The sequence below is a fragment of the Pipistrellus kuhlii genome, unplaced genomic scaffold, assembly GCF_014108245.1.
Source record: "Pipistrellus kuhlii isolate mPipKuh1 unplaced genomic scaffold, mPipKuh1.p scaffold_m20_p_1, whole genome shotgun sequence".
NCBI lineage: Eukaryota > Metazoa > Chordata > Mammalia > Chiroptera > Vespertilionidae > Pipistrellus > Pipistrellus kuhlii.
Window position 1 is genome coordinate 76,713,754 of NW_023425404.1, and position 27,816 is coordinate 76,741,569.

Genomic DNA, 27,816 nt, shown 5'->3' on the forward strand with positions numbered 1-27,816 from the left:
CCAAGGCCAGCTCCAGACACCACTCCACTCGGCTTCCCGGCAGCGAGAGCCCGGCGGGGGGCTTCGCAGCGGCCGGGCTCGGGGCAGCAGCGGGCGGGGTGGGCGGCACCAGTGCACCCGCCCCCGTGCCGCCCGCGCGGGCCCTGGGTGGCTTCGCTGGCCAAGTGCCGGGGCCACATCCACCTGCAGGAGCTGCACCTGATGCGCCTGAGAGAGGCGGGCACGCCCCCCACCCGCTGCTAACAGGGGTGCAGCGCCGCTCCTGGCGGCCCAGGGCGGGCCAAGAGCAGAGGCCGCGGGGAGGGCACCCTCCAGGCCCGGACGCCCTGCCCCGAAGAATGGGGCCCTCCACGGTGCAGCTCCTGCCGCGGGTGGGCGCGTTGGCGCGTCCGGGAGCCCCTGCAGGTGAGGTTCTCCCCGGACTGGCCATTCTTGGGGGCGCGGGGCCCCGCCCCCGTGACGTCAATCCAGAGACTGACAGTTGAAGCCGGACCGCTGTTCGGGTCGGTTGCTCGGGAGACCCGGGTACACAGAGAGGACTGGCCTCCGTCCCCAGGCCCGTGCGCGGTCCTCTCCTGGGACTCGCAGGCCCGGGACACACGAGCCAGGTGGCCCCCAGCTTGGCCAGCGGAGAGCCGCAGGCACCATGAGCCAGAGGCAGGTGCTGCAAGGTAGGAGCTGGGGCGGCTGCCCCACAGCACTGGACGGGAGCCAGGGGGTGTCTGAGCAGCTCGCTCCACCGTGTCTCTCTCCGCAGTGTTCGAGCAGTACCAGAAAGCCCGCACCCAGTTCGTGCAGATGGTGGCAGAGCTGGCGACCAGACCCCAAAACATCGAGACCCTGCAGAACGCGGGTGAGCCCTTCCCTGCACCCGCGTGGCCCGCACCCCTGGGGCTGTCGTTACCTGGTGCCCTGCGCCTGCAGCCATTGGTCTGCCGGGTCCTCAGCCCTGCCTCGCCCATCACAGCACCCCAGGCCAGTCACTGCCTGTCACTGGGCTCTCCTGCCGCGTTCCCACCCCCACCTTTCCTGACCCCGGCCTCCCATCCCATCCCACCCCTATCCCCTGCGGCTGAGTTGGGGAGAAGGAGGAGGGCTGGAGGAATGCCTCCAGTTCACTGCGAAGGTGGTAGAAGCATTCAGTCTCTTTAGCGGGCCTTTGGGGGTGAGGCTGAGCGGGTGAAGCTCACAGTTTGGTGTGAGAGAAGCCCTGTTTCCATCTTTACTGCAACCAGGCAAGTGTCAGGTGGAAAGTCAAAGCCAAACCAGCCTGAAGTCATTCTATGTGAACGGGAATCTGCCCTAATCAGGCCCGGTTACCGTGCGGTGCCCCTGCCCCGTCACCCTGCCTTGATCACCTTAACTTCACACCAAGGTACTCCAGAGCCACTGTTATTTTTCATTTTGCATTAGTGAAAGAGCTTGATACGCTTGAGTCTTTTCCAGGATATTCAAAGTCAGTAAAGATCTAGTTTTGAGAAACCCTCATAATATTTCTCATTTCACCCCTCAGCCCAACTCATGCAGATGATTTGCTTCTTATCTAATAACAAGGAGATAGTGGTGGTTCTCCTCTCCCTTCCCTTTCTTCTCTCATTAAGCATGATCCACCAGGATCTGCACTCAAAGTAAGAGCATCTTATCATTACTGTGTCATGAGAAACCTTCAATTTATAGGATATGATCTTTAAGACTCACTTAAATTCACATGCAATTAAAAGAAAATTAAGAACATTAAAATAAGGGCAAGAATGTTTAGACATAAATTTACTGTGGGTTATTTTTTAGGGTTACTAGATACTACAGCATTTTTATGTGTTTTGTTGTTGTTGTTTATCAGTGGGAGGAATTTTGGTGTTTATTCCTTGTATGTTTTCATTTTGGGTCAGTACATGCATTAAGAATGGAGAAAGTGCATATTATAACAGTTTTAAAAACTTTTTGTTTAGGGGTAATTGTAGATTCACATGTAATTGTAAGAAACAGTACAAGATCCTGTATACCTGGAAACTGTGGGATGATATCACAACCAGGAGGTGACATGGGTAATTCTCTGATTTAATCCGGGTTCTCCCAGTCTGACTGGGACTGATGTGTTTGTGTGTGTGCTATGCAGTTTTATCCTGTGTGTACCCATCACCATAGTCAAGATACAAACCTCTTTCATCACCCAAGGGTGCCTCCCTGTGTTGCCCTTTTCTAACCACACCCACATCCCTCCTGTCCCTAACCCTGGGCAACTTGCTCTAATCTCTCATCCACTTTTAAAATTTCACTATTTCAAAATTGATAATCTTTTGTTCTGCAGTTGTTTCCTGTGGGTTAATTTACTTTCTTCTGCATGTGTGTGTGTGCTTTTATGCATGCATGTATACTCCTCAAAGTACTCAGAACAGAACTAAACATACATACTGTTTCATATGTACTAACTAAATAAAGTTTATTACAGCATAATTCATTTTAAAATGCACTTATATTTTAGGGATTTTTTTTTCTCTTTTAGTCCTACTCAATGCCCTTTGTTAATGGACACTTACTATTTACAAATATTTAATTTTTGGACAATATACTGCTCATCTAAAACATTTTTAAAATAGGGAAGATTATTGACATTACATTAAAAATTTGATACAGAAAAATGGAAGTATAGGTAATACTTAAAATACACAATATCATGGTTTAGTATAAGAGTGGCAGGCTTTCTCTTCCCATAAGTGTACAATGTAGAATATTCTATGGGATGTAGCAATCCAAACAGGCTAAATGATCAGTGAAGTAGAAGTGACTTAGAGATGACATTGAACTTTTAATTATATTTTAAATTTAGAAAGGGAGGGAGAGAGAGAAACATGGGTTTGTTGTTCCACTTATTTATGCATCCATTGGTCGATTCTTGTATGTGCCCGCAACCTTGCCCGTGGAAACCACAGTCTAACCAACTAAGCACCCAGCCACGGCTATTGGACATTTTAAACAGCCACCTGTTCTCACTTATGAAGGAATGGAATACAAAAGAAATATAACTGCCCTAACCAGTTTGGTTCAATGGATAGAGCGTTGGTCTGCGGTCTGAAGGGTCCCAGGTTTAATTCAGGTCAAGGGCGTGTACCTTGGTTGCGGGCACATCCCTGGTGGAGGGTGTGCAAGAGGCAGCTGATTGATGTTTCTATCTCATAGATGTTTCTAACTGTCTATCTCTCTCCCTTCCTCTCTGTAAAAGATCAATAAAATATATATTTTAAAAAAGGAATATAACAATGTCTTAAAGTTATCTGCACTTTAATATCTTAATGGAACACTAAGATTTTTCTTTTCCTGAGAAATTTATTTTAGCATATTTTATGTTATCTAGATTCAATGTAAACACTGCTTATTACTTTACTCTGGAGATAAGACATTTATTCACATAAAACTAGAGGACCACATAAGATGTGATGTCAAGGATGGCTGCTGTGCTTTGCATGACTTTGGGTGTACATTTATATCATGGTCAATGTGAACGGCAGCCCCTGGATTTGCGCAGTACACAGCCATACATGGTGGACTTGGGGGTTATTCAGTCTTCATTTTCATTTATTTCACTGAAAGTAAGTAGTGCAAACACCAAAGTTCTCCATGGCTTCCCATTTCCCTTAGAGTGGCATCACAAGCCCAGCAGCTGTGGTTCATGGTTGAGCATTGACCCAGGAATCAAGAGATCACCAGTTTGATTCCCAGAGAGGACACATGCCCAGGTTGCTGGCTCAATCCCCAGTATGGGGCATGCAGGAGGCAGTCAGTGTTTCTATCTTTCTATACCTCTCCTTTCCTCTCTCTCTAAAAAATCAATAAAAACATTTAAAAAATTAAAAATAAAAAGATTATCGTAACAAGATCTTAATTTGACCTAGAGCCAAACTTGAGCTGGCCCGGCCAAGCTCTCCAGCTTTGTCTCTTGCCCCATTACCCTCCCACTTGACATTTCAGACTGGTCTGACTTTCTCATGGCTTCTTCAACAGTCTGCCACAATCCTGCATCCCTGTCCAAGCCAGAACCTGGAAGTATCACCGATTCCTCCATCTTCACACTAATCAGTTTCTCTCCTAAATACCTCCTTAGGCCATTCACTTTTCTCTTTCCCTTTTGCCATTGCTGTTCTTCAGGCTATCTGCACAACCAGTGTAGTTCCTACAACAGCTTCCTCTGTGGTCTTCCTGCCCCCAATAGTGTCTATTTTTATCCTTTCTTCCCAGTGTAATGAGAGTGATCCTTCTTCACCAAAGTACAAATTTGATCCTATCACCGCACTGACACTGGTGTTCAGATACAATTCAAAATACTTAAAATAGTTTATTGGACCCTTCAGGATTTTGGTTCCTTTTAATTAACCTTCTTTCTCCAGCCTCCTCTCTCCCTTCTTGTACTGTAGTCATACTGCATTCTCAGTTTTGTCAATATATCAAACTGTTTTTGGTTCTGAGCTTCATTTATATAGTTCCTTCTGGTTGGAATACTCTGTAATCCATTTACCTCACTAATTCTTCTTTTTTTTAGCAGGCAACATGCCTCCAAAACCTTCAGATCTCAACTTAGGTGTCACTGCTCCTGGGTTGCCTTTTCCGTGTTCTTCAAAGCCTGGGCTCGATGCTCTCCCATGTTTGCAGAGCGCACTCCACTTATTTCATTGCATACATCATAATGTGTTCCATTTGTTATCTCTCAAAGCCCCTATACAAGTTCTTTGAGGTTAAAGACAATTGCGTTTTCAACACCTTGTCTATTCTGAATAGGTATTTCTTTTATTTTTAATTACAATTTACGTTCAACATTATTCTATACTAGAGGCCTGAGGCACAAAATCTGTGCAAGGGGCTCAGCTCTCCCAGCCGCAGCGGCTTGCCTTGGTCCTTGCAGCCCTAGCTTTGTCCGGAAGGTCATCCAGAAGGACACCCGGAAGGTGGTTCAGCTGTCCAGTCTAATTAGCATATTATGCTTTTATTATTATAGATTAGTTTCAGATGTACAGCATAGTGACTGGAAAATCATGTACTTTACAGATTGGTTCCCCCAATATTTCAATTACCTGCCCAGCCCTATACATAGTTATTACAATATTATTGACTGTCTTCCCTAATTTACATCTCTGTGACTATTCTATAACTACCCATCTGTACTTCTTAATTCTTTTACCTTTCACCCATCTGCCCCAACCTCCCTTTCTTCTGTCAACTGACACTCCCTTCTCTATTTCTACTTCAATATTTTGTTTGTTTATTTTGTTCTTTAGATTCCATATATAAGTGAAATCATGTGGTATTTATCTTTCTCTAGCTGATTTATTTCATTTAGCATAATACCTTCTAGGTCTATTCATCCTGTCACAAAAGGTAAGATGTCATTCTTTTTTATGGCTGAGAAGTATTCCATTGGGTATATGTACCACAGCTTTTTTTTTTTTTAATTCTCATTCAAGGACATGCTTAAAGAAAGAGAGGGGGGGGAAGAGAAGAGAGAGAGAGAGAGAAAGAGAGAGAGAGAGAGAGAGAGAGAGAGAGAGAGAGAGAGAGAGAGAGAGAGAAACATTTATGTGAGAGATATATCAATCTATTGCCTTCTGTACGTGCCCCAACCAGGGATGAAGCTCACAAACCAGGCATGTGCCCTGACCAGAAATCAAACAGATAACGTTTCATTGTAGGGGATGATGCCCAATCAACTGAGCCACACCACCAGGACCTAAAATTCCACTTTTAGGTATATAGGTACACTTAAAGGAATTGAAACCTGGGACTCAGATAGATACGTGTACACCAGTGCTCATACAAGCATTATTTACAATAACCTAAAAATGGAAACAACTTAAATGCTCATCAACAGAAGAGTGGACAAACAATATGTTGTATCAATATATACATACAATGGAATATTATTCATCTTACAAAGGTAATGAGATTCTGATACATGCTGCAATAGATGAACCTTGAAAACATACTAAGTAGGAAATAAGCCAGGAAACAAAAGGACAAATAGTATATGATTCCATTGATATGAGGTATCTACAGTAGACAAGTTCAAAGAGACGGAAAGTAGAATAGAGGTTACCAGGGACTGCGGTATGGAGAAATGGGGAGTTGGTGTTTAATTTGAATAGCGTATCTGTAAGCAATAATGAGAAAGTGCTGGAAATGATAGTGGGTGATGATTATGCAACATAGTGCTACTGAATTGTACATCTAAAAATGGTTAAAATAATAAATTTTGTTATGTGTAACTTACCACAATAAAAATAAATAAAATTGAAACACAAAAAGATAAAAAGCAACCAGAAAACTTTACTATGATTTAAATTCCCCGGAGGTGTTTATAGACACTTGTTTTTAAATAAACAAAGGTGAGATGTTAAATATCTTTATAAACAGAAGATTGAGGTAATACATATATAAATTATATGTAATATGAGAATGAATGGGTAATTTTTTTGTATGTAATAGGCATGCAAAATCAAAGTAATTAGGTCTTTGTTGCTCTGAAGGGAATTAAAGAGCTGGGATTATTTCGAGGCTATTTTATAATCTCCACTTGATTATTAGTCCCTTGAGAGTAGGAGCTGCCTTAACTCTTGTGTAGTTCTACTCCTTGCCACTTGGTAAACACTGACCTGTGTTTTGAGTGAATGATTGTGGGCAGGGCCAGCAAGGCTGTTTCTGTTTGGGGCCTAACTGGATGGCAGTGTAGGTGTTAGCAGCAATGTCCCCAGCATGGCACTAGAACAAGAAAAATAGAAAAGGAGCTCAAAGCTATAAAGCTGGAGGAGAGAGAGGGTTGTAAAGATTTATCCTATAAGTTAAATTTCAAAAATAGTTTCACAATGGTTTACCAGTTTGTATAGAGCACATGTGTCAAACACAAGGCCCGCGGGCCAAATCTGTCCCGCCAGGCCTTGCAATGTGGCCCGCACCGAGCTGTCATCACTGCACTCCACTGCGTTTCCATCTCAATGACAGTTTATGACTGTTCAGTAAACCATTCGGCCCGCGATTTAGGCTGGATTTTAGATTTTGGCCCCTTATCTGATTGAGTTCGACACCCCTAGTATAGAGTATACTAAATTGTTTTATTATAAATATTAGGTATAATACATGAATTACTTTTAATATTAGGTATTAGATAGATCATGTTGGCTCCTTCAGTGTAGACTCCCCATGAGGTCATTAGCTGCTCCCTAGGGACCTTGTATATCTGAATAGCAACTATTCAGACTGCTGTAATTGATGGACTCTAAATTTTCATGCATTCGCTCACCAAGGATCAATTACTATGGATTTCTAATGGACAGGCAGGTAAGGAAAATTTTATTTTTATGTCATATTTACTTAATTTCTCCTTTTCTCTCCACCTTCCCTCAACCTTTCTCCTCTTCCACCCCCATCCCCTACCCTCATCTCTTGGATCATTGTCGCATTTTTAGAACAAACCTGTAACTGTAACAAAGTCTCCATGCTTACTCTGTGTAAAAGATAAAATAAAAAACCAGGTCCCTGGAATTTAATGATTATAAAGCACTAAGGAAAATTTAAGGAGTATAAATTTGGGGCAGTATTTTCTCTAATAAGAATGATCTTATTCAAACAAAGACATTTATTTATTTTTATTGAATTTATTTGGGTGACATTGGTTAATAAAATTATATAGGTTTCAACTGTACAATTCTATAACTAATTTTATCTGTATATTGTATTTTGTGTTCACCATCCAAAGTCTAATCTCCTTCCATCACAATTTATTCCCTGTTTACCCACTTCTACCTGCCCTACCCCCCAAAATAAAGATATTTTTTTTTTATTTTTTGTTATTGAGTTTTTACAGAGAGGAAGAGAGAGGGATAGAAAGTTATAAACATAGATGAGAGAGAATTATTGATCAGCTGCCTCTTGCACACCCCCTACTATGGATGTGCCTGCAACCAAGGTACATGCCTTTGATAGGGATTGAACCCGGGACCTTTCAGTCCGCAGGCCAACGCTCTATCCACTGAGGAAACTGGTTTCGGCAAAATAAAGATATTTTAAATGGAAGCTTTAGCTGTTACTTTTATAGGTTCAGAGATTTTAAACTTTTCAAAATCCTTATTGTGCTACTGTCTGGACTAAGAAATATAGGGAAAGTGTGACAGAGCAGAAGTTTCCATGCAGAAGCCTAATCTGGATATTGAATACAGGAATAGAAGGAAAGGGCTTATGTGTTCTTTTATTGACATTATTTTTCCAGGGCCAAATGCTGTGGAAATACGGAGGAGAGAATATATAAAGTAGAAAGTTCCTTTGATTATATGAACAAGTGAAATACCTTTGGGAGGTAAAATATTTTACTGCTAAAATTGCTAACGGAGATTTTCTAGAATTGGAGACTCTTCGTAAATTAGCTAAATACTGTAATTAATAATAAACGCATAATCAAATTAAGTACTATAAACCTGGAGAGATAAATTTATCAAATTCTTAGCATAGAAGGTCAAAGTTCTTAAGAATTTAATTTAAACTACCTAGGTTGGATTGATTTTCTAATTATATTTCAAAAGACAATAAGTGACTTCCTTCACATAAATTTATCAAGTGAGGAAAAAAGGAAATAACAGATTCGGGGGGGGGGGGGGCGGGAATAACATGAACCGGAATTGTTATTCTTTTTTTTTTTTTTAATTGTGGTTCTTTTTAATTGTGTTCTGAGAATACTTATTCTTTATATTTTTTGCCTTATTAATGTATTTAGTGTAAAACTTTCAATATATGTTTACAAATTCAGCTTTTGTTTCTTAAGTGAAGCATATTTATTATCAACACTGTCAAGCTGTATTCAACAAAGTGGGCAAAGGACTTAAGAGACATTTCAGCAAAGGTGATGTAAACAAGCACTTGAAAAGACATCCACCCTCATTAGTGCTAGGAAAATGTAAATCAAACCCACAATGACATACCACTTCACACCTATTAGAATGCCTATTAATTTGAAACAACAGGGAAGCTGAAACCGGTTTGGCTCAGTGGATAATCCTCAGCCTGCGGCCAGAGGACCGAAAGGTCCCCGGTTTGATTCAGGACAAGGGTGTGTACCTTGGCCAAGGGCACAGCCCCAGTAGGGGGTATGCAAGAGGCAGCTGATCAATGATTCTTTCTCATTGTGTTTCTAACTCTCTATCCCTCTCTCTTCATCTCTGTAAAAAAAAAAAATCAATAAAGAATATATTTAAAAAAAAAAAAAAACAGGAAAAATAAGTGGTGGTGAGGATGTGGAGAAATCTGAACCTTCGCACTTTGCTGGTGGGATGTAAAATGGTGCAGCTTCTGTAGAAAACAGTTTAACAGCTTCTAGATGATGGTGGTGATTACACATCATTGGAAATGTACTTAGTACCACTGAATTGTACACTAAAATTGGCTTAATTGGTGACTTTTATGTTATGTTTATTTTACCACAATTAAGAACAAAATGAAGTAATAAAGCAAACTACAAAGAAGAGTTCGACAAATTGTTTTAGACCCAACTTTCTAGGAAGAACCCATGTTAACTTGGTAGTAATTCTAATACCTTATTCTGTGCTTTAAGCTTTTTGTTGTGAGGTCCTTCAGAAATTATCTCTAAGAAGAAGAATAGATAATAATATAAGCAACCCTTATGAGCAGAGGCATGCTGAACTGTTTCACAGGAGCTACGGCCCAGGCCTGAGCAGGACTGCTTTGTGCCTGCAAAGTTAACCAGCCTGTGCAGGTTTTAAACTCGCAACTGGGGCCTTGTAGAAGGTGGTCTAACCAAGCAACGTAGACATGAAATGATCATTAAATGAAGTGGGAGGCTATGAAAATGTCTCTGAAATAAGCATCATTTCTGTCTGTTTATGTTATTTAGTTAATACTATTTATCTTACTTTAGTCTAATCCTAAATGTTATTGTACCAGTCAATGTTTTTCTTTTATTCTATTTCAAATGTTTCTGGATGTAACATTAAAAAAGAATATTGATGAGGGAGGGGGGCAAAAAAAAAATCATTAAAATATGTAAAAAAAAATTAATTAAAAAAATAATAATAATTAAAAAAAAAAAAAAAAGAATATTGATGCCGCGGCAGGTGTGTCTCAGTGTTTGAGCATCGACCTATGAAGCAGGGGATCATGGTCCTATTCCCGGCTTGCAGGCTCAATCCCCAGTGGGGCTTGCAGGAGGCAGCCAATCCATGATTCTCTCTTATCATTGATGTTTCTATCTTTCTCTCCCTCTGCCTTCCTCTCTGAACTCATTAAAAATATTTTTAAAGAATATTGGTAATATATGCTTTTATAGATGCTGGAATATGTTTTTATGGAAAAGATGTAATAACATCAGTTGATTAACTGGCTGTAAATTACATAAAGTTTAGAAAATCAAGGGGCACTTTGTTCCAGTTTAAATTCCATCTTTAACTTTCTTATAAAGTTAGATTAACACACCATCATAAAGCACAAATAGCTGTTGACTATTTTATACATTTCTAGGAAGGCAAAGTTAATATTAAAAAATGTAATATCCAATGAAATGACCAAAATGCCATTATTATTTATCTCCCCCTTCCTACCTCTTCAATTTTAATACATATTATTTGCTTAGCAATTATAAATAAAGAAATGTCAGAATTTCTAACCTTGCTCCACCACCTATTAGTTGTGTGATAATTTTTTAAACCTTTCTCTGACTACATGCCCTTATCTGTAAAATAGACATAGTAATAAGGCCTACATCATAGGTCTGTTATGAGAGGTCAGTGGATTAATTTGGAAAAGAAATCTTTAGAACAATGCATGCATACAAGTGCTCCATAAATATAAGCTACTTTTATTATTGTTGTGAGGATGATACACCTTCTCTGTATTTAGTCCTAAAATGAATATTGTGAGACCCAATAATACGATATACTTTCTTATATTAAAGATTTTATTTTTGGAGATAATGTCAGAAATATGATTTGTAGTCCTTCATGAATGTGAGGTCCTAGCCAAATGAAAGACTTTGCTGAGAGGAAATAATCTGAGCTGAGCCCTGAAAGACAGAATTTGCAAAGATGAGGGGGAGGGACGTAAGCGGGGAGGCGAACCAGCCTATACTCTGTGCCAATGTGCTTCACAACCTTTCTCTTCCTCCCTCGTGACAGCCTTTCAGGTCACAGCTAGTGTTTACCAATCAGGGATTTAAAATCCTCTCTAGCCCCACAGCCGTTCTTATTGCCACACTATGCTGCTCTTTGATAATTACAGGTTATATTCTGTGTCTTGGCCGATTATATGCTTTTAAACATCCCATTCGTTTTTTTAGTGGCTAATTGTTTTTGCTGATTTTTTTCCCTTCGTTTTCATATTTGTAAATATGAAATTGTACGTTTGCTTTTTAACTTAGGTTTTGCTGGTTTGTGTCCTTTCACCATGTCACTCAGGTGTCATGTCTCTGCTGAGGCCTCTCCTTCTGGACGTGGTCCCCACCATCCAGCAGACGGCCGCTCTGGCGCTTGGGAGGCTGGCTAATTACAATGACGACCTGGCGGAGGCAGTTGTCAAAGGCGACATTCTTCCACAGCTTGTTTATTCATTGGCAGAACAGAATGTAAGAATTCTTTTAAAATAAGTTATGTTTTTTACTTAGAAAATTGGGTAGTTTAGGTACATTTGCAAGCTTGTAGGCATTAGAATTATTAGGATGTTAATGCACATTACATTCAATTATTTGAACTGAACATAATATCCTTAGGGCAGTCTACTTGAGGTTTTTTCCATTATTGTTAATATAAAGAGAAAGAGATTTTAAAACTTAATGGAATTATACATCAAGCAGTATTTCTGTGTGTGGGAGTGTTAAAATTATAGGATCAGCCTTAGGTATATAAAGCCTTAGGCAAACAGAAAGTTGTTTACAGAAATCTTTATATACAGGGGAAATTTGGTTAATGGCAACTGTAGGAAATTGCTTTAAAGTGAGGGGAGATAAGTATCAAAAAAAAAAAAGGAGAATGTATTTATGGAAGGTTTAGTGAAGCATTTTTACCAAGTATGCAAGCATGTCAGGCCTTTTAAGGCTCTGTAGTTAGTAGTGACAATTAAAACCCAAGGATTTGTCAGTGAATTTGAAAATTCTCCAATATAATAAGTTAAAATAGCTTAAAGCAATGAGAAGAAATGCATCACCATTAATTTTTACACAATTATAAGAAAATCTGTAGAAAGAGCTACTTTAAAACTCTTAGTTTTCCCTTAGTTTTATATAATAAAGAGGTAATATGCAAATTAAACATCACACCCTCCTGAGATGACTGCCAATGACCAGGCCGGCAGGGGGGTTAGTGAGGGACAACCAAATGACTGAACAAGGAGGCTATGTGGGGCGACCAGTCCAGCTGGGAGGGAGCAGTTGGGAGCAACCTGGCTGGCAGCAGGGGGCAGTTAGAGGTGATCAGGCCATCATGCAGAGACAGTGAGGAGAAATCAGGCTGGCGGGGGAGGGGGAGCTAGGGGGGAGGGGGGTTGTTGCAGTAAGGAGCTACCAGGCAGGCAGGCAGGCAGGCAGGCAGGCAGATAAGCAATTAGGAACCAGCGGTCCAGGTTTGTGAGAGGGATGTCCGACTTCCAGTTTAGACCTGATCCTGAGGGGTCCCGAATTGGAGAGGGTGCAGGCTGGGTTGAGGGGACACCCCCCCATGCATGAATTTCATGCACCAGGCCTCTAGTTCTTATAATAAATTAGTAACTATTTGGTTTACCTACTTAAAATTAGACTTTACAACAAATATTTAAATATCTACATGTGTTACATTTAAGAAACTAAAGAAATACATGAAATTAAAGCAGCATTACTAAGTAGCATATTTCTTGTTTTGTTTTGTTTTGTTAATCCTCACCTGAGGAGATTTTTTTCCCATTGATTTTCAGTGAGGAAGATAGGGAGAGGGAGAGAGAGAGAGAGAGACTAGCATCAATGTGAGAAAGAGACATCGATTGGGTGCCTTCCACATGCACCCAGATCAGTACCAGAGGTTGAACCTACAACCCAGGTACTTGCCCCTGACCAGAGTTGAGCCTGCTACTCTCCCCTGCTCCAGAGCTCTAACCACTTAGCATATCAGCCGGGGCTAATATATGGCTTACATCATCAATACATACCAGTTTTTGAGCTATAATGTTAAAAATATACTTGGTATATTTTCTCTCTTATAAATTTTTTGCATCTTAATATTTTAGCCTAAGTAAATGGAATGCATTCAAAACAGGTGCTATAACACCCAATCACTTTTTAGTAGTCACTGTAAAGAAACAGAAACAGAATCTTAAATGTGGGGTTAACTGGATTCTGTTAAAAGAAGATTTAGGAGACCACTGCTATGTAATTATGTGCACCATAAAACCACAGTGTGTGTTACAGCTAAACACTTCCTAAACATTTAATTTTCTTAGCTATTTAAAGAAAATCAAGTTTCAGTTTTATTTCTTAACCTTATAAAGTTTATATGTAGAAAATATTGTAAATATAAAGCATTCACATAATAGTCATTTGTATTTATCTTTTTTTTTAAAGCATTTCTAAAAAGGGATAAATAACATATCTCATTATTTGACTAGTTTATTTGCCAGGAAAAGGTGTGTTTTTTTAATATGTATACAAATATTTCAGGCAGGGGGAAAGGAGAAAGAGAGAGGAACATCAGTGTGACAGTGAAACATTGATTGGCTGCCTTGTGTATGCCCCCTACTGGGGATCGAACCCATAATGGACTGGGAATCAAACAGCAACCTTTCAGTGCCCTGGACAACACCAAACCAACTAAGCCACATCGGCCAGGGCTGCCAGAAAAAGTGTTAAAATGTATCATGGATGTTTGCCTTTAAATTTAGGACACCAGAAAGATGATTTGAGGTTATGAAAGGCCTACCAGCCTTAGAGACTGAGGGCAAGTGAAGGAAACGAATTTGCCAGTTGACAGTTTAGTTTCTTTCATATGTTAACAATCCAACATGTTTCAGGTGTCAAACAAATACCTTCAGTGTAATGCAGACACATAAAAATCTCAGTGCTTTATGAATTTTTAGAAAATAAAATTTGCAGGAAATAAAATATTTTATAAATGTATGTTTTAGAGTAAAACATTTGAAATGTAATATGACTTGCATTGTTTTTGTTTAGTTACTGAACGAAAGCAATGAGGAATGTCTACAAATCAAAATGATGTTACAGGATGTTTTTCTTTAGTATTTAAAAGCGTTTGATCTTTGTTATATTAATGTTATTATTACGTTGGTTTTGGTTTTTTTAAACTTTCATTGTATAAGTGCTCAACTCACTTTGTGCTTTATCTATTTAATCCTTGTTAGCGTTTCTACAAGAAAGCAGCTGCCTTTGTGTTGCGAGCAGTTGCTAAGCACTCCCCACAGCTAGCCCAGGCGATCGTGGACTGTGGAGCACTGGACACACTAGTGATATGCTTAGAAGATTTTGACCCAGGAGTCAAAGAAGCTGCAGCCTGGGCTCTTGGATATATTGCAAGACATAACTCAGGTAATGGGGCATATTTTAAAGTGGGGTTATTAAAGTATATATTTACTAGGTAAGTCTGGTTTTGCTTAATAAAGCATAAGTGAGGTTCTAATCATGCTTCTATACATTATGGGAGATAATCTTTGAGTGATGCCCAAGTTATTTGGATTACAAATTCACACAAAAAAAATCAACACATTCCAGTCTTATCTTAGTTAGCAGAAGAGAAATTTATAGACAGAAAGAGAAAGGGGATGGGGTGGGAAAGGGGACAAATGAGATATTCTCAAAAACCTTGATAAATTGGTTCAGTTAAGAATTATTTTAGATTGTCACTCCTCAGGGTAGGTTGAGTCTTCACTCTTCCTCCTAACCCAGGGTGTTCCTAATCAGTCAGCGCCATATCATATGAGTGAGTAATGTTGAAAAGACCTCGACTTAACTTTCTAGAACATGTTTGTATTCTGCCCACATTGGACAGGAAGAGGGAGAAAGAAAAGAATCACCTTCTCTTCAAAACTGACAGCTCATGTGAAGGCTGTGCTGACACACCTGATTAGTAAAAGATATATAGGGACCAAAATTGCCCCACCACTTTATAGAAGTTGCTAAAGAACATAAACAAGTAACACAAGAATATGCAGTTTTACTAATATGCAAAAATGATCACTTTGCTCGTTATCAAGAACTGCATATTAAAATATTGGTGCAAATGGCTTTTCCCACCTGTTATTACTTGGCCGGGAAAGAGTAAAGCAGAACTATAAGCAAGTGGTTAAGGGCACTGTGGCATTAGACAAGACCTAGTTTGAGTCCAAGTTCTCCTGCTTAGTTGCTATTTGACATTGGATATGGCTTTTAACTTGCTGAACCTTTACTTCCTCATGTGCTAAAAGAGGGTAAATACTTCAGAGTTATTCAAGATTTGTTGTGAGGATGAAAATACATGATCAATACTCAATAAATGAAAGGTATTAGTATTAATATTGAAAGTTGGAGAGGACTTGATAATGTGTATGCCCTACAAATTGGGTCAACATGTGGAAAGTTGTTTGTTAAAACTAATCTAAGTCACAAAAGAGTTTATGGTTACTCTAAAAAGAATGCTTTGGGAATTCATCCTAAGGAAAGAATTTCACATAATGAAAAACTATATTCATGCAAATGTTATCGGAGCATTATTCATAATATCAAAAAACCTCAACTATTCTGCAGGAAATTCAGAGGTTAAATTATGGTAGTTTATATAATAGACTTTGATTCAACAAATTAAAAAGGCAATTGTGAATCCTACATGGTAACATGAAAAGATGACTATAATGTAAAGAAAAAAAAAGACAAAATTGTATATTCCAGTTATAATAATCTATATATAAAAGCCTAATATGCAAAGTTGTCCCCGTGGGAGTTTGACTGACAGGGTTCAATTGCTTGCTGTGATGTGCACTGACCATCAGGGGGCAATATGGAATGAAGGAAGGCCCTGGCCGGCAGCTGGCAGCCACTAGAGACCCTACCCATGCAAGAATTTCCTGCCCTGGGCCTCTAGGATAAAAATAAATTTTTATGTGGACATAAATTATAAAGAGATTCGTGTTTGTGTTACTAAGGTGATAGAATTAAGGATATTTTTCTTCTTTTTCCAGATTTTAATGTGTATACGTGTATAAAATATTAGCTACCATTTATTGAGTAATTACTATGTGCCTGGCTCTATATTGTATATGTCAAATACATTATTTCATTTTGACGGTGCTACCCTTAGGGTAGGTATTACTCACCTTGTTAAACAGAGGAAGAAAGTGGAGCTTAGAGAGGATGTCTGACATTATGTTAAAGGCAGAACTGGAATTTGAGTCTAAATCTGTCTGAATCCAAGCCCATCTTAATCATTGTGACATTCAAGCTTCACTGAGTACTTCGTGAAAGTATTGAAGAAGGAAGTCAAAACAGAAACAGTAAGAAGTTCTACTGTGGTTATGTTTAATATGGTTCTTAAAGTGGTGACACTATTGGAGACAAAAAGAAATAAAGTGATATAAAAGTAAATAGAGAAAGAACATTATTATCATGCTTAGAATGGTTCAGAATTAGTATATTAAAATTATTTCCTTCATATCTGGAATTTTGGTTTCCCAGGTGGGTTCACCTTAAGACTATTGATTAATACATATTGATTGGGGAAACTAAGGCATTGTTTTAAATCAGAAGCTGGTTATAATGGGGAAACTACACGCATGTGTTTAGTAATTTTTTTTAAGCCAGAGGTCTTAATGGTAAACAGACTGTAACATGAGTATTACAAAGGGTGGTGCCAAAAAGTTTGGAGAGACAGCTGTGTAGATACATTCTCAGGCAGGTGCCCATAGGTAACCTTTCCAGACCTCCCCTTTCTTAAGTTTGAGGCTAAATGATAATAAAGAAATGCCTTATAATATAGGGTCTGTTGAGGGATTCCATTCCAATTGTTTTTGCTATAACCAGCTCCCACATGGAATCCCCCCTCTAATGGTACTTAAAGGCCTGGGACCCAGAAGTTCCCAGAGGAGATTACTGCATGGACTTCTCTGAAGGAAAAGGAATTGTTATCAAGATTAAAGTTGGCAGCAGAGTAGGTGGATGCTGCATGGACATGCTCCCTGGAACAAGCTGGAATTACAACTGAAATATGGAAAGGCTTCCTGAATAATCAATGAAAAACTCACGAAACAACCAATGGACACAAAACTCTGGGGAGAGAGGGTATGTATGGGGGGGGGGGGGGCAATGTTAAAATATGTGCACAGATAATAATTTAATTAAAAAAAATAAAAAAAGAAAAAAAAAGAAAAACTCACAGGAGAGAAACCTGATACCCAAGGATCAAGAGTGGAGACAGCATAGAAACTAGTAGGAGGAGCAGAGGTGTGGAAGGGCTGGTTGGGCACCCACAGATAGCAGAAAGGCTTAATAGTATGAAAAAAAGATGTAACTATGGAAAAAAAGAAGAGTCTGAGATAAAGAATGATATAACACAAAGTCCTAGAGAGATATCTCAGCTGTGAGGGGGGGCGGGGTGCCACTGAGAACTCTAGGATCTAATCCTCAAATTAGGCTCCTCAGCAGAGAGCATCAAATCTGAGGAAAAGCAGTGGGTGCTTTCTGCCAGGATGTGGCAGCTAAAAGTTCAGGCACCCTCTTGAGGGCCAACGCATAAAAATTCTCTTTGAAGCCACCCACCTTATGTTCTGTCAGAGGGAAGGTGAAGTGGACTGAAACTATGAGAGCAGAACCCAGGACTGGGGAGTCAGGGAATAGAGCTCAGAAGGCAGACACCCCAAGTTTCTTGCTGAGTCATTCCCTCACACAGCAGAGGACATCTTTCTCACATAGACATTTGCCTAGCCTGAGGGGAAGACAATCGACATACTGTAATGGAAAACACCTTGCCCTGAAGCCACTTAAGAGATTAAAAGTAACGATCAACCTCCAGGCAGAAGCAACTGCCCCACCCTTTTGAAAAAACTCTCACTACACTTCAGGATGATTGCCTGGGGGCAATTCAAATCAGAATCCTATTAATCCGTAGGGAGAGGCCATCTTTGGTGGCTTTGAATCTTTGCCTGATCCAATTAGTCAGAAATAGCCTTTAACATTGTCCTGCACTAAAGATTGAGAGCTGTAGAGGACCTAGCTAATACATAGTCACAAACCCAAATAGACAACCAAAATGAGGAGACAAAGAAACAATCCCAAAATGAAAGAACTAGAGAATTCTCCAGAAGAAGACATAAATGAAGCAGAGATAAGAAATTTATCTGAAATACAGTTCAGAGTACTGATGGTAAAAATGCTCAACAGTATGAAAAAAGATATAGTAACTATGAAAAAATAACAGTCTGAGATAAAGAATGATATAACACAAAGAACACATTGGAAGAAATACACAGCAAAATAAGGGAAGCTGAGGATCAAATCAGTGAATTAGAAGACAGTTGAAAATATCACTAAATCAGAGAACCAAAAAGAAGAAAAAAAATTAGAAATGGAAGAAAGCTTAAGGGAACTGTGAGACAATGAAGAGGCAGAAAGGCATAGAGAAGGTGTTTGAAGAAATAATGGCAGAAAATTTCCCTAACCTGGTAAAGGAAAAAGTCACACAAGTTCTGGAGGCAAAGAGAACCCCAAACAAGAAGAACCCAAAAAGACCCATGCCCAGACACATCATAATTAAAAAGCCAAAAATTAAAGACAAAGAGATAATCTTACAGGCAGCAAGATAAAAGAAAATTCTTACCTACAAAGGAGTTCCCATAATGCTGACACCTGATTTCTCATTAGAAACTCTACAGGCCAGAAGGGAATCACATGACGTACTCGAGGTAATGGAAACCAAGGATCTGAGAACAAGGTTACTATGTCCATCAAGGCTATCATTCAAAATAAATAAGTAGCTCTCAATAATAACCCTAAATGTATTAAAAGGGGTAGGGTAGCTGAATGAATACAAAAATATGACCCAACTATATGTTATCTATAAGAGACCCACATCAAAACAAAAGACACAGATAGAATGAAAGTGAAGAGATGGGAAAAAATTTTCCATGAAAATGGAAAAGAAAAAGAAAGCTGGAGTAGCAATACTTATATCTGACAAAATAGACTTTAAAATTAAAGCCATCATAAGAGACAAGAAAGGTCACTACATAATACTAATGGGATTGATCCAACCGAGGACCCAATCTGAAAGCTGGGCATGTGCCCTGACTGGAATTGAACAGGTGACCTTCTGGTGCATGGGTAGACACACAGTCGTCAGGGCTTTAAAATATATTTTTAAAGCCGAAACCGGTTTGGCTCAGTGGTAGAGCGTCGGTCTGCCGACTGAAAGGTCCCAGGTTCAATTCCAGTCAAGGGCACGTACCTTGGTTTCGGGCACATCCCCGATAAGGGGTGTGCAAGAGGCAGCTGGTCGATGTTTCTCTCTCATCAACGTTTCTAGCTCTCTATCTCTCACCCTTCCTCTCTGTAAAAAAATCAATAAAATATATTTTATTTTGGGTTTGTCTAAAATATATTTTAAAAAATATATTTTAGACAAACCCAAAATAAAATCCTATTCCAGAGTGGGGACTCTTGAGGAATGGAAGTTCTATTATTGCTGATTTCAAGGATTTTCTTCATAATACAACAAGGAACTGAAAACATTACAATGGTTTATTTGTAATTTTAATTATTTGCTCCCCTCCCCAATCTTGAAATGGAAACATGCTTTAAAGGACCTTATGATAAATGTGGAGATCATTGTGAAACTCAAGCCTTGGAGTTTTTAAAATACTGTAAGATGAAGATATTTTAAAAATTGACATTATTAGCACAAGATTCATGTTAATCTTTACTCATATAAATAGTATAAAATACTACCCAATTAGCATGGTTGGTAAATTTTTGATACTTCTATTTTCTCTGTTATTGTAAACCATGTACAAAATGCTTGCCTACTAGAAATGCAGAAGTGTTAGAGCTTCAACAGCTGGCATCTGTGTACTCTCTTAAAAAAACAAACAAGCCATTTTAGCCAAATCTATCTCAAATGTGTTCATGTAGATGGAGGTCCATCTATTGACCTGTATTCTTTTCAGCTCCGATTGGTCCACATGGTTTATGAAGCAAATACAGATGTCGAGACAGTGAACGACCTCCCCTTTTTTGCTTTGCTCTATCTGTCGGGGAGAATGACTTGCAGAGGGTCAGTCACCCACACTCACTTCCTTTTCTTGGGCCCACAGAACTGTCACAAGCCGTGGTGGATGCGGGAGCAGTTCCTCTGTTAGTGCTTTGTATCCAGGAGCCAGAAATTGCTTTGAAAAGGATTGCTGCTTCAGACCTCAGTGATATTTCAAAGCATTCACCAGAGTTAGCACAGACAGTAGTGGATGCAGGAGCTATTGCTCACTTAGCCCAGATGATTCTGAACCCTGATGCTAAATTGAAGGTATTTAAAAATGAGTTTAAAAACAGACTTTTGTTAATCTATGAGAATGGAAAATGTGTACAAATGAATATATTTTCAAAAATAATTTGTAAATTATTATTAAAAACAGATATGTCTATGTTATGTTATGTATTTGGTCTTTTCATATGTGAAAAATATGCTGTAAGCATTAGATAATAAAGACACGACTGGGTAAAATATGTACAATGCTAAAAAGTAGAAGTAGCATCAGTATTAATAATACTAAAGTAAGGAATCACAAAACGATTGAATCTCGAAGTGGGAAGGCACCTAAAAAAGGTTTTCTAGCCCACCGCCATATTTAAGTTTGTTATGAAAGTTGTCATGTATTTGTTTGTCTTTTTTATAGCTTCCTAAATCTGATTTTCAGTTAATAGTCTCCAATTATACTTTCATATGCTAATAGTTATATCTTTAATATTTTAAAATTGTTAATGTTAACTAAGCAATAGAAAGTTCTTTGAAATATTATCAGCATCATGCCAAACATAAGATGTTCATTCTGCCTGATTTTTTTTTGTACTATATTACCACGTATATTGTAAATGAACAGTTTAAGTATTACATAATTAAGAAATAGTATTTATCCAGAAGTTATATTCTTGATCATTTGTGATAGAGATTTAAATAGTCCACAGAAAACTGTGACATTTGATATGGAAATTAGGGAATTTAAGAAATTGAGTATTTTGGTTTAAGGGTAGGATATGAATGTCTCAAGACTCAGAACTCTTATGTTATGTTGCATATGTAATTGTTTTTTCTTTTGGTAAAGAAATTTGTGTTAAGCTGCTTAAATTATATCTGATCTCTGCAGTGGACTTTATGTAATGCTTTGTTTCATTTTGGATTTTGCTTGATAGCGTCAGGTCCTTTCAGCTCTCAGTCAGATTGCAAAACATTCTGTGGATCTGGCTGAAATGGTGGTAGAAGCAGAGATTTTTCCAGTTGTACTTACCTGCCTGAAGGACAAAGATGAATATGTGAAGAAAAATGCTTCTACTTTAATTCGAGAGATTGCAAAACATACACCTGAGGTAAAAAAAAAAAAAATATATATATATATATATATATATATATATATATATATATATATATATATATATATATATATATATATATTAGTTTTCGTTGTAAAGTAAAACATCATTTTGTATACAAGGCCCAGCTGCTGCACCACATGATTTGGTTGGGGCAGGCTTCTCATTGAGAGCACTGTGCACATTTTGCATTAGATAATTCTTTGTTATGGGGAGCTGTCCTGTCCTTTCGCTGAGGTTTAAAGTCTCATTCTTTATTTCACTTAACATCTTCACTTGCTTGAAATTTTTTATAATTGGAATGTAATAATCAGCTAGTAATCACTGTTTGCATAGTGGGACAATTAGGCTAAGATATTTCAAGTCTGACATTGTCACTCAGCATTCAAATGAGTAATCTGCTTCATAGTCACTAACTGTGATTGAGGCTTTCAGTAGTTAGTTAGTTAGGAACTGGCTCTAGGCTTATACGTGTCTGGGTGAGAAATTTTGATATCCATTAGAATAGGGATAAAAGTTGTGCCATCGATGCATGAAAATTGAAGCACAGTGTAAACTCCACACAGTGAGTATATTTGTACATTCAAAATTGGGTTAATTATAGATCAATGGAACAGAACAGAAAACCCCAAAATTGACCCACACCACTATGCTCAATTAATATTTGACAAAGGAGATAAGAGCATACATTGGAGCAGAGACAGTCTCTTTAATAGATGGTGTTGGGAAAATTGGACTGATACATGCAAAAAAAATGAAACTAGACCACCAACTTACACTATACACAAGAATAAACTCAAAATGGGTAAAAGACTTAAATGTAAGACACATAAAAGTCTTAGAAGAAACCATAGGCACCAAAATCTCAGACATCTCTCATAGCAACATGTTTACCAATACATCTCCTAGGATAATGGAAATTAAGGAGAAAATAAACAAATGGGACTTTTTATGAAAATAAAAAGTTTTATGAAAATAAAAAGTTTCTGCACTGCAAAAGAAACCATTATCAAAACAACAAGAGACCCCACTACATAGGAGTACATATTTGCCAATGATACATCTGATAAGGGGTTAATCTCCAAATCATATAGAGAACTCATACCACTTAACAAAAGGAAGACAAACAACCCAATTAAAAAATGGGCAAAGACCTAAATAGACACTTTTCCAAAGTGGACATACAAAAAGCCAAGAGACACATGAAAAATGCTCAAAGTCACTAATCCGAGAGATGTAAATCAAAACAACAATAAGATATCACCTCTCACCTGTCAGACTGGTTATCATAAAAAAAAATCAACCAACAAGTGTTGGAGAGAATGTGGAGAAAAGGAACTCTTGTACACTGCTCGTGGGAATGCAAACTAGTGCAGCCACTGTGGAAAATAGTATGGAGTTTCCTAAAAAAATTAAAAATGAAACTCCCATTTGACCCAGTCATCTCACTTCTAGGAATATATTCTAAAACACATGAAAAACTCATCAGAAAGGATATGTGCACCCCTATGATCATAGCAGCACAATGTACAATAACTAAGACTTGGAAATAGCCTAATGCCCATTAGCAAATGAGTGGATAAAAACACTATGGTACATTTACACAATGGAATACTACTCGGCAATAAAAAAGAAAGAATTCTCACCATTTGCAAAAGCATGGATGGACCTGGAGAGTATTATGCTAAGCAAAATAAGCCAGTCAGAAAAAGATAAGTATCACATGATCTCACTCATATGTGGTCTCTAATGAACCAAATAAACTGCTGATAAAACATTAGACCCGGAGTCATAGAAGCATGAACAGATTTGAACCTCAGAGGGAAGGCAAGGGAGGGTAAGTGGAAGAGATCAGTCAATGAACTTGTATGCATATATGCATAACACCCATAGACACAGACAATGGGGTAGTGAGGGCCTTCAAGGGTCGGAGGAGGATGGGAGCAGGCTGGAAGAGATTAATGGGGGAAAAAGAAGACCTATGTAATATTTTCAACAATAAAGATTAAAATAAAAGAAATCAATGGAAAAATGTCTTTGGGTGAGGATTGACACACAAAAAAATTTGGATTATTATATTTGTATTTTTTAATAATTATAGAAATCGCATTAAATCTTATTTCAAACTTTACCGGGTGTTTTCAGGTCCTAAGTAAAAGTGTTTGACAATAGTGAAGTAGTGTTTAATCATCGTATGCTTCACAGTCACCTTCCTTCCCCAGCTTTCGCAGCTGATAGTGAACGCAGGCGGCGTGGCGGCCGTGATCGACTGCATCGGGTCCTGCAAAGGGAACATCCGGCTGCCTGGCATCATGATGCTGGGCTACGTGGCGGCTCACTCTGAGAACCTGGCCATGGCGGTGATCATCAGCAAGGTGTGTCCTTGCTCGGCTTTCTTCTCGTTACTGCAGTGAGTCATTCCAAGACAGAACCACGGGCATACTCTCCCACCCATCATCAAACGTAACTGACCAGAGAGAAAGAAACCTGAGGCATTATTCAGGGTTCATTAGAAAGTTTCCAAAAGAAATGCTTGTAGTAAGTTTTACTTTCAGGCAGTTTATAGTTTTACTCAGTAGTTAATATCTGCAAAATATCAATACCTCTGAGTATTAGTGTTACCTTTATTGACACCTGCAGTGTATTTGTAACCTACATATTTACAAACATGTGAAGCATACTTTGGCTAAAGACCATTCTTATAAATTACATGCCAGGTGGTCATGCATCCCTTACCTGCCATTTGGGCAGGAGATGACAATGGCTAGAACATCCCCTTTTATCCACTTTCCTTCAGCTTTCATGAACTAATTTCTCTTTTTAGATGTAGGCAATTCAGAGCTCACGTCAGATAGTGATGTTTTGTGTCTTTGCTCTAAGATTTCAATTTATAACTTGGTATTAACACAACATACAGTGTATCCCTGACACATAGTAGGTGCCCAGAAATATTGATTAAATGAAAAAGTATTGATCTCCTGAGAAACACTTCAGAAGCTGTGTGCTTACAGTGTCTCCAGCAACCCTCTAGGGCAGTGGTCGGCAAACCACAATTCACAAGCCACATGCAGCTCTTTGGCCCCTAGGGTGTGGCTCTTCCACAAAATACCACGTGCGGGCATGCACATACCATGAGACTGAAACTTTGTGGCCCATGCGCAGAAGTCGGTTTTTGGCCTGGGAGAGTCTATTTTGAAGAAGTGGCATTAGAACACTCAAGGGGCCAAAGAGCTGCATGTGGCTTGCGAGCCGCAGTTTGCCGACCACTGCCCTGGGGTTCAGGTTTCTCATCAGCATAGAAAATCTGCTGCTGTGTGTTAAATAGAAGTGAGGAATTTTTTTAATCCCTTGCTAATCCTCAGAATAAAAGGGAGCCTCAGATGTTTATTTCCTACCTATTCCTTGATAATTCTTTGCTTAACTCACTTTTTATCCTACGCTTTTCCTTTTGTTCTTCTATTACCACAGACTATTATAGTGACTAGAACAGGAGTTCTGCTTTCTGAAGGGTGACTGTGGAGATAGCACTGGGATTTTTGATTCTTGGTTCTTTTGTGGATCTCAGAAAGCATATATATATATATATATATATATATATATATATATATATATGCGCAGAATGATGAAAGAAGCAGCGATTGCTTTTGCTTCCTGTATTTCCTCTCCAAACTAAACAGGAGGTTCCCCCCTCCTTTGGTCCAGGGCTGCTGCTGGCCTCGTCCACCTCATTGTCACTCAGTTAGTTGAAGATCTCAGTTAAAGTTGAGAAAAACCACACAGCTATGAGTCATTCTTTTTCCCACATAGAACTCTAAGGACTAGTAGCAGTACTTCATGTGTAAATAATACTTTATAATTTTCAAAGCACATTCATGCTTCTTATCTCACTATTCATTCATAACAACTGAGGCTGGGGTGGAGGAGGCTGACATCTTTTCCTCCTGCTTCTTCAGTCTTGTTATGTCCCAGAATATGGCCTTTCTAGAAAGTTGCCTCATTCTGAAGACAGATCTAACATTTTGTATTGGCAGATAGACATTTTTAGTTGGAAAAAGAGAAGCCAAGGAAGAAATACGGCAAGTCTCTTGAGAAAATTGGTCTTAATAAAACAAATTTAAAGGCACAGAGGGGAAAAGTGTACATGATCATTGGGGTTTTGCATGATGCTGTGACATTGACTTTAGTGGTACTGAATTTAAGGTGATCATTATTATAGTCTCAAATTAATTAGAAAGTTATTCCTATACAGAATCTGGAATTATAATTTGATTTGGCAATTGGATTCTCCCTTAGATATATTGTAGAAATAGATGTACTTGAGGCCTTTTAATTAATTCTGTTTTGATTAATTAGATAAAACTGAAGCCTGAAATGCAAAATGCAAGCATGCACTATTTGTGTAACAAAAGTAATAATTTCTGTTTTGACATTCAGTCGTGTTAAAATGGGCAAAGCTATCACTTAAAAGTTGACCATGGCGGAAACCGGTTTGGCTCAGTGGATAGAGCATCCAATTCTGGACGAGGGGTCCCAGGTTCGATTCCAGTCAAGGGCATGTGCATTGGTTGCGGGCACATCCCTGGTAGGGGGTGGGCAGGAGGCAGCTGGTCAATGTTTCTCTTTCATCGATGTTTCTAGCTCTCTATTCCTCTCCCTTTCTCTCTGTAAAAAAAAAATCAATAAAATATATTAAAAAAAAAAGAAAGTTGACCATGCCCTGGTTAAGCATCATCCCATACAACAAAAGGTCACCACTCAATTCTGACAGGGCACATGCCTGGGTTGAGGGCTTAATCCCTAGAATGGGGCATGCAGGAGGCAGCCAATCTATGATTCCTCTCTCACAGGGAGGTTTCTCTCTCTCTCTCTCTCTCTCTCTCTCTCTCTCTCTCTCTCTCTCTCTCCTTTTCTCTCTCTCTCTCTTCTCTCTTTTCTCCCTCTCTAAAATAAAATAAATTTAAAAAACGTATTTAAAATAAAATAAAATATGACCAAAATTAATGAACATTTATTTACTAGTTCAGGAAAAGTCTTAGTGAACATATTTAATCTAAAAGTTACTTAAGTAGAATTCTGGATCATATTATTCATTGGATCTCAAATCTATAGTTGTTTTGTTGTCAGATCTATTATACTTAGTGAAAAGGCAATTTTAAAGGGTTCTAAATTAAGTTTTTTAACAAAGTAAAAATAAAATATTTTAAAATCTAAGCATTTAAATTTATCACAGTGAAATCTGGCTTTGCCTATATACTAATCTGTGGCACCTATTGTTTGGTTAAATACCTCTGTATTTGGTAAGTAAATGCTATCACAGATAATTTAGTTGAATTGTAACAAATAATTAAGGTAAATTTGCTCTAGTCATTTTATTGACTTGAAAAGTGACAGCCCCTGTGCTGTGCCCATTCATTGAACCATCTAGGGGGAAAGATCAAGGTCAAATGATTTCTTCTAATGTTTGAGACATAGAGACTCTCTCATCCTGGTCTGGGTTCATAACACTTGCTCTTTTGACCAACGCTGCAGGGTGTGCCCCAGCTGTCAGTCTGCTTGTCCGAAGAACCAGAAGATCACATTAAGGCTGCCACTGCCTGGGCCTTGGCACAGATCGGGAGACACACTCCGGAGCATGCACGGGCCGTCGCAGTCACAAACATTCTGCCAGTGCTGCTGTCTTTGTACATGTCGCCTGAAAGCTCTGAGGATCTTCAAGTAAAAGCAAGTGCTTAATTCTTATAGTTTCGTGAAGATTTGTTAGATTTTGACTCAATGTGCAATTTAAAATATCTTAATTTTCATTATGGACAATATTGTTTTTATGAGTCAAGAAATACAAATTTATCAGAAAAACTGAGAGTCTTCTTTGAAAATGGGTTACCCTTGTCTCTAAACACCAGTGATATGTTTTAAAGAGAGATCTTTGCAGATGCAAAGTTGTTTGTGACATGAATGTCAGGTTGTTGCCTTCTACACACCTGTTGCTTTTTCTTATAGAATAGGCATTGAAGAATAATATTGATAGAATCTTGGAGTTAGAATTGGCTGCAGAGTAAATCCATCTTACATTAAAAGTTGAGTCCAGCCCAGCTGGTGTGGCTCAATGATTGAGGGTCAACCTATGAACCAGAAGGTCATTGTTTGATTCCTGGTCAGGGCACATGCCCCATTTGCATCTCAATCCCCAGTAGGAGGCGTGCAGGAGGTAGCCAATCAATGATTTTCTCATCATTGATGTTTCTCTTTTTCCCTCTCCC

General features: G+C 38.7%; 1 protein-coding gene across 4 annotated transcripts in view; it reads left to right on the forward strand.

Moving 5' to 3' along the window:
- The first annotated feature begins 505 nt into the window (after positions 1 to 505).
- LOC118726998 (sperm-associated antigen 6) overlaps positions 506 to 27,816 on the forward strand; it is a 38,043-nt gene continuing 10,732 nt past the window's right edge. Inside the window, exons 1-9 of one of the 4 annotated variants that reach the window (XM_036452447.2) lie at positions 641 to 671; positions 758 to 853; positions 7,287 to 7,320; positions 11,439 to 11,605; positions 14,362 to 14,545; positions 20,293 to 20,498; positions 21,383 to 21,556; positions 23,782 to 23,934; positions 27,089 to 27,280. In XM_036452447.2, the coding sequence (XP_036308340.1) occupies positions 11,444 to 11,605; positions 14,362 to 14,545; positions 20,293 to 20,498; positions 21,383 to 21,556; positions 23,782 to 23,934; positions 27,089 to 27,280 (1,071 nt within the window). In that variant the 5' untranslated portion in view covers positions 641 to 671; positions 758 to 853; positions 7,287 to 7,320; positions 11,439 to 11,443. Of the gene's footprint in view, positions 672 to 757; positions 854 to 7,268; positions 7,321 to 11,438; positions 11,606 to 14,361; positions 14,546 to 20,292; positions 20,499 to 21,382; positions 21,557 to 23,781; positions 23,935 to 27,088; positions 27,281 to 27,816 lie in introns of those variants that run through there. The other 3 variants (XM_036452455.2, XM_036452420.2, XM_036452430.2) reach the window with 3 other exon arrangements.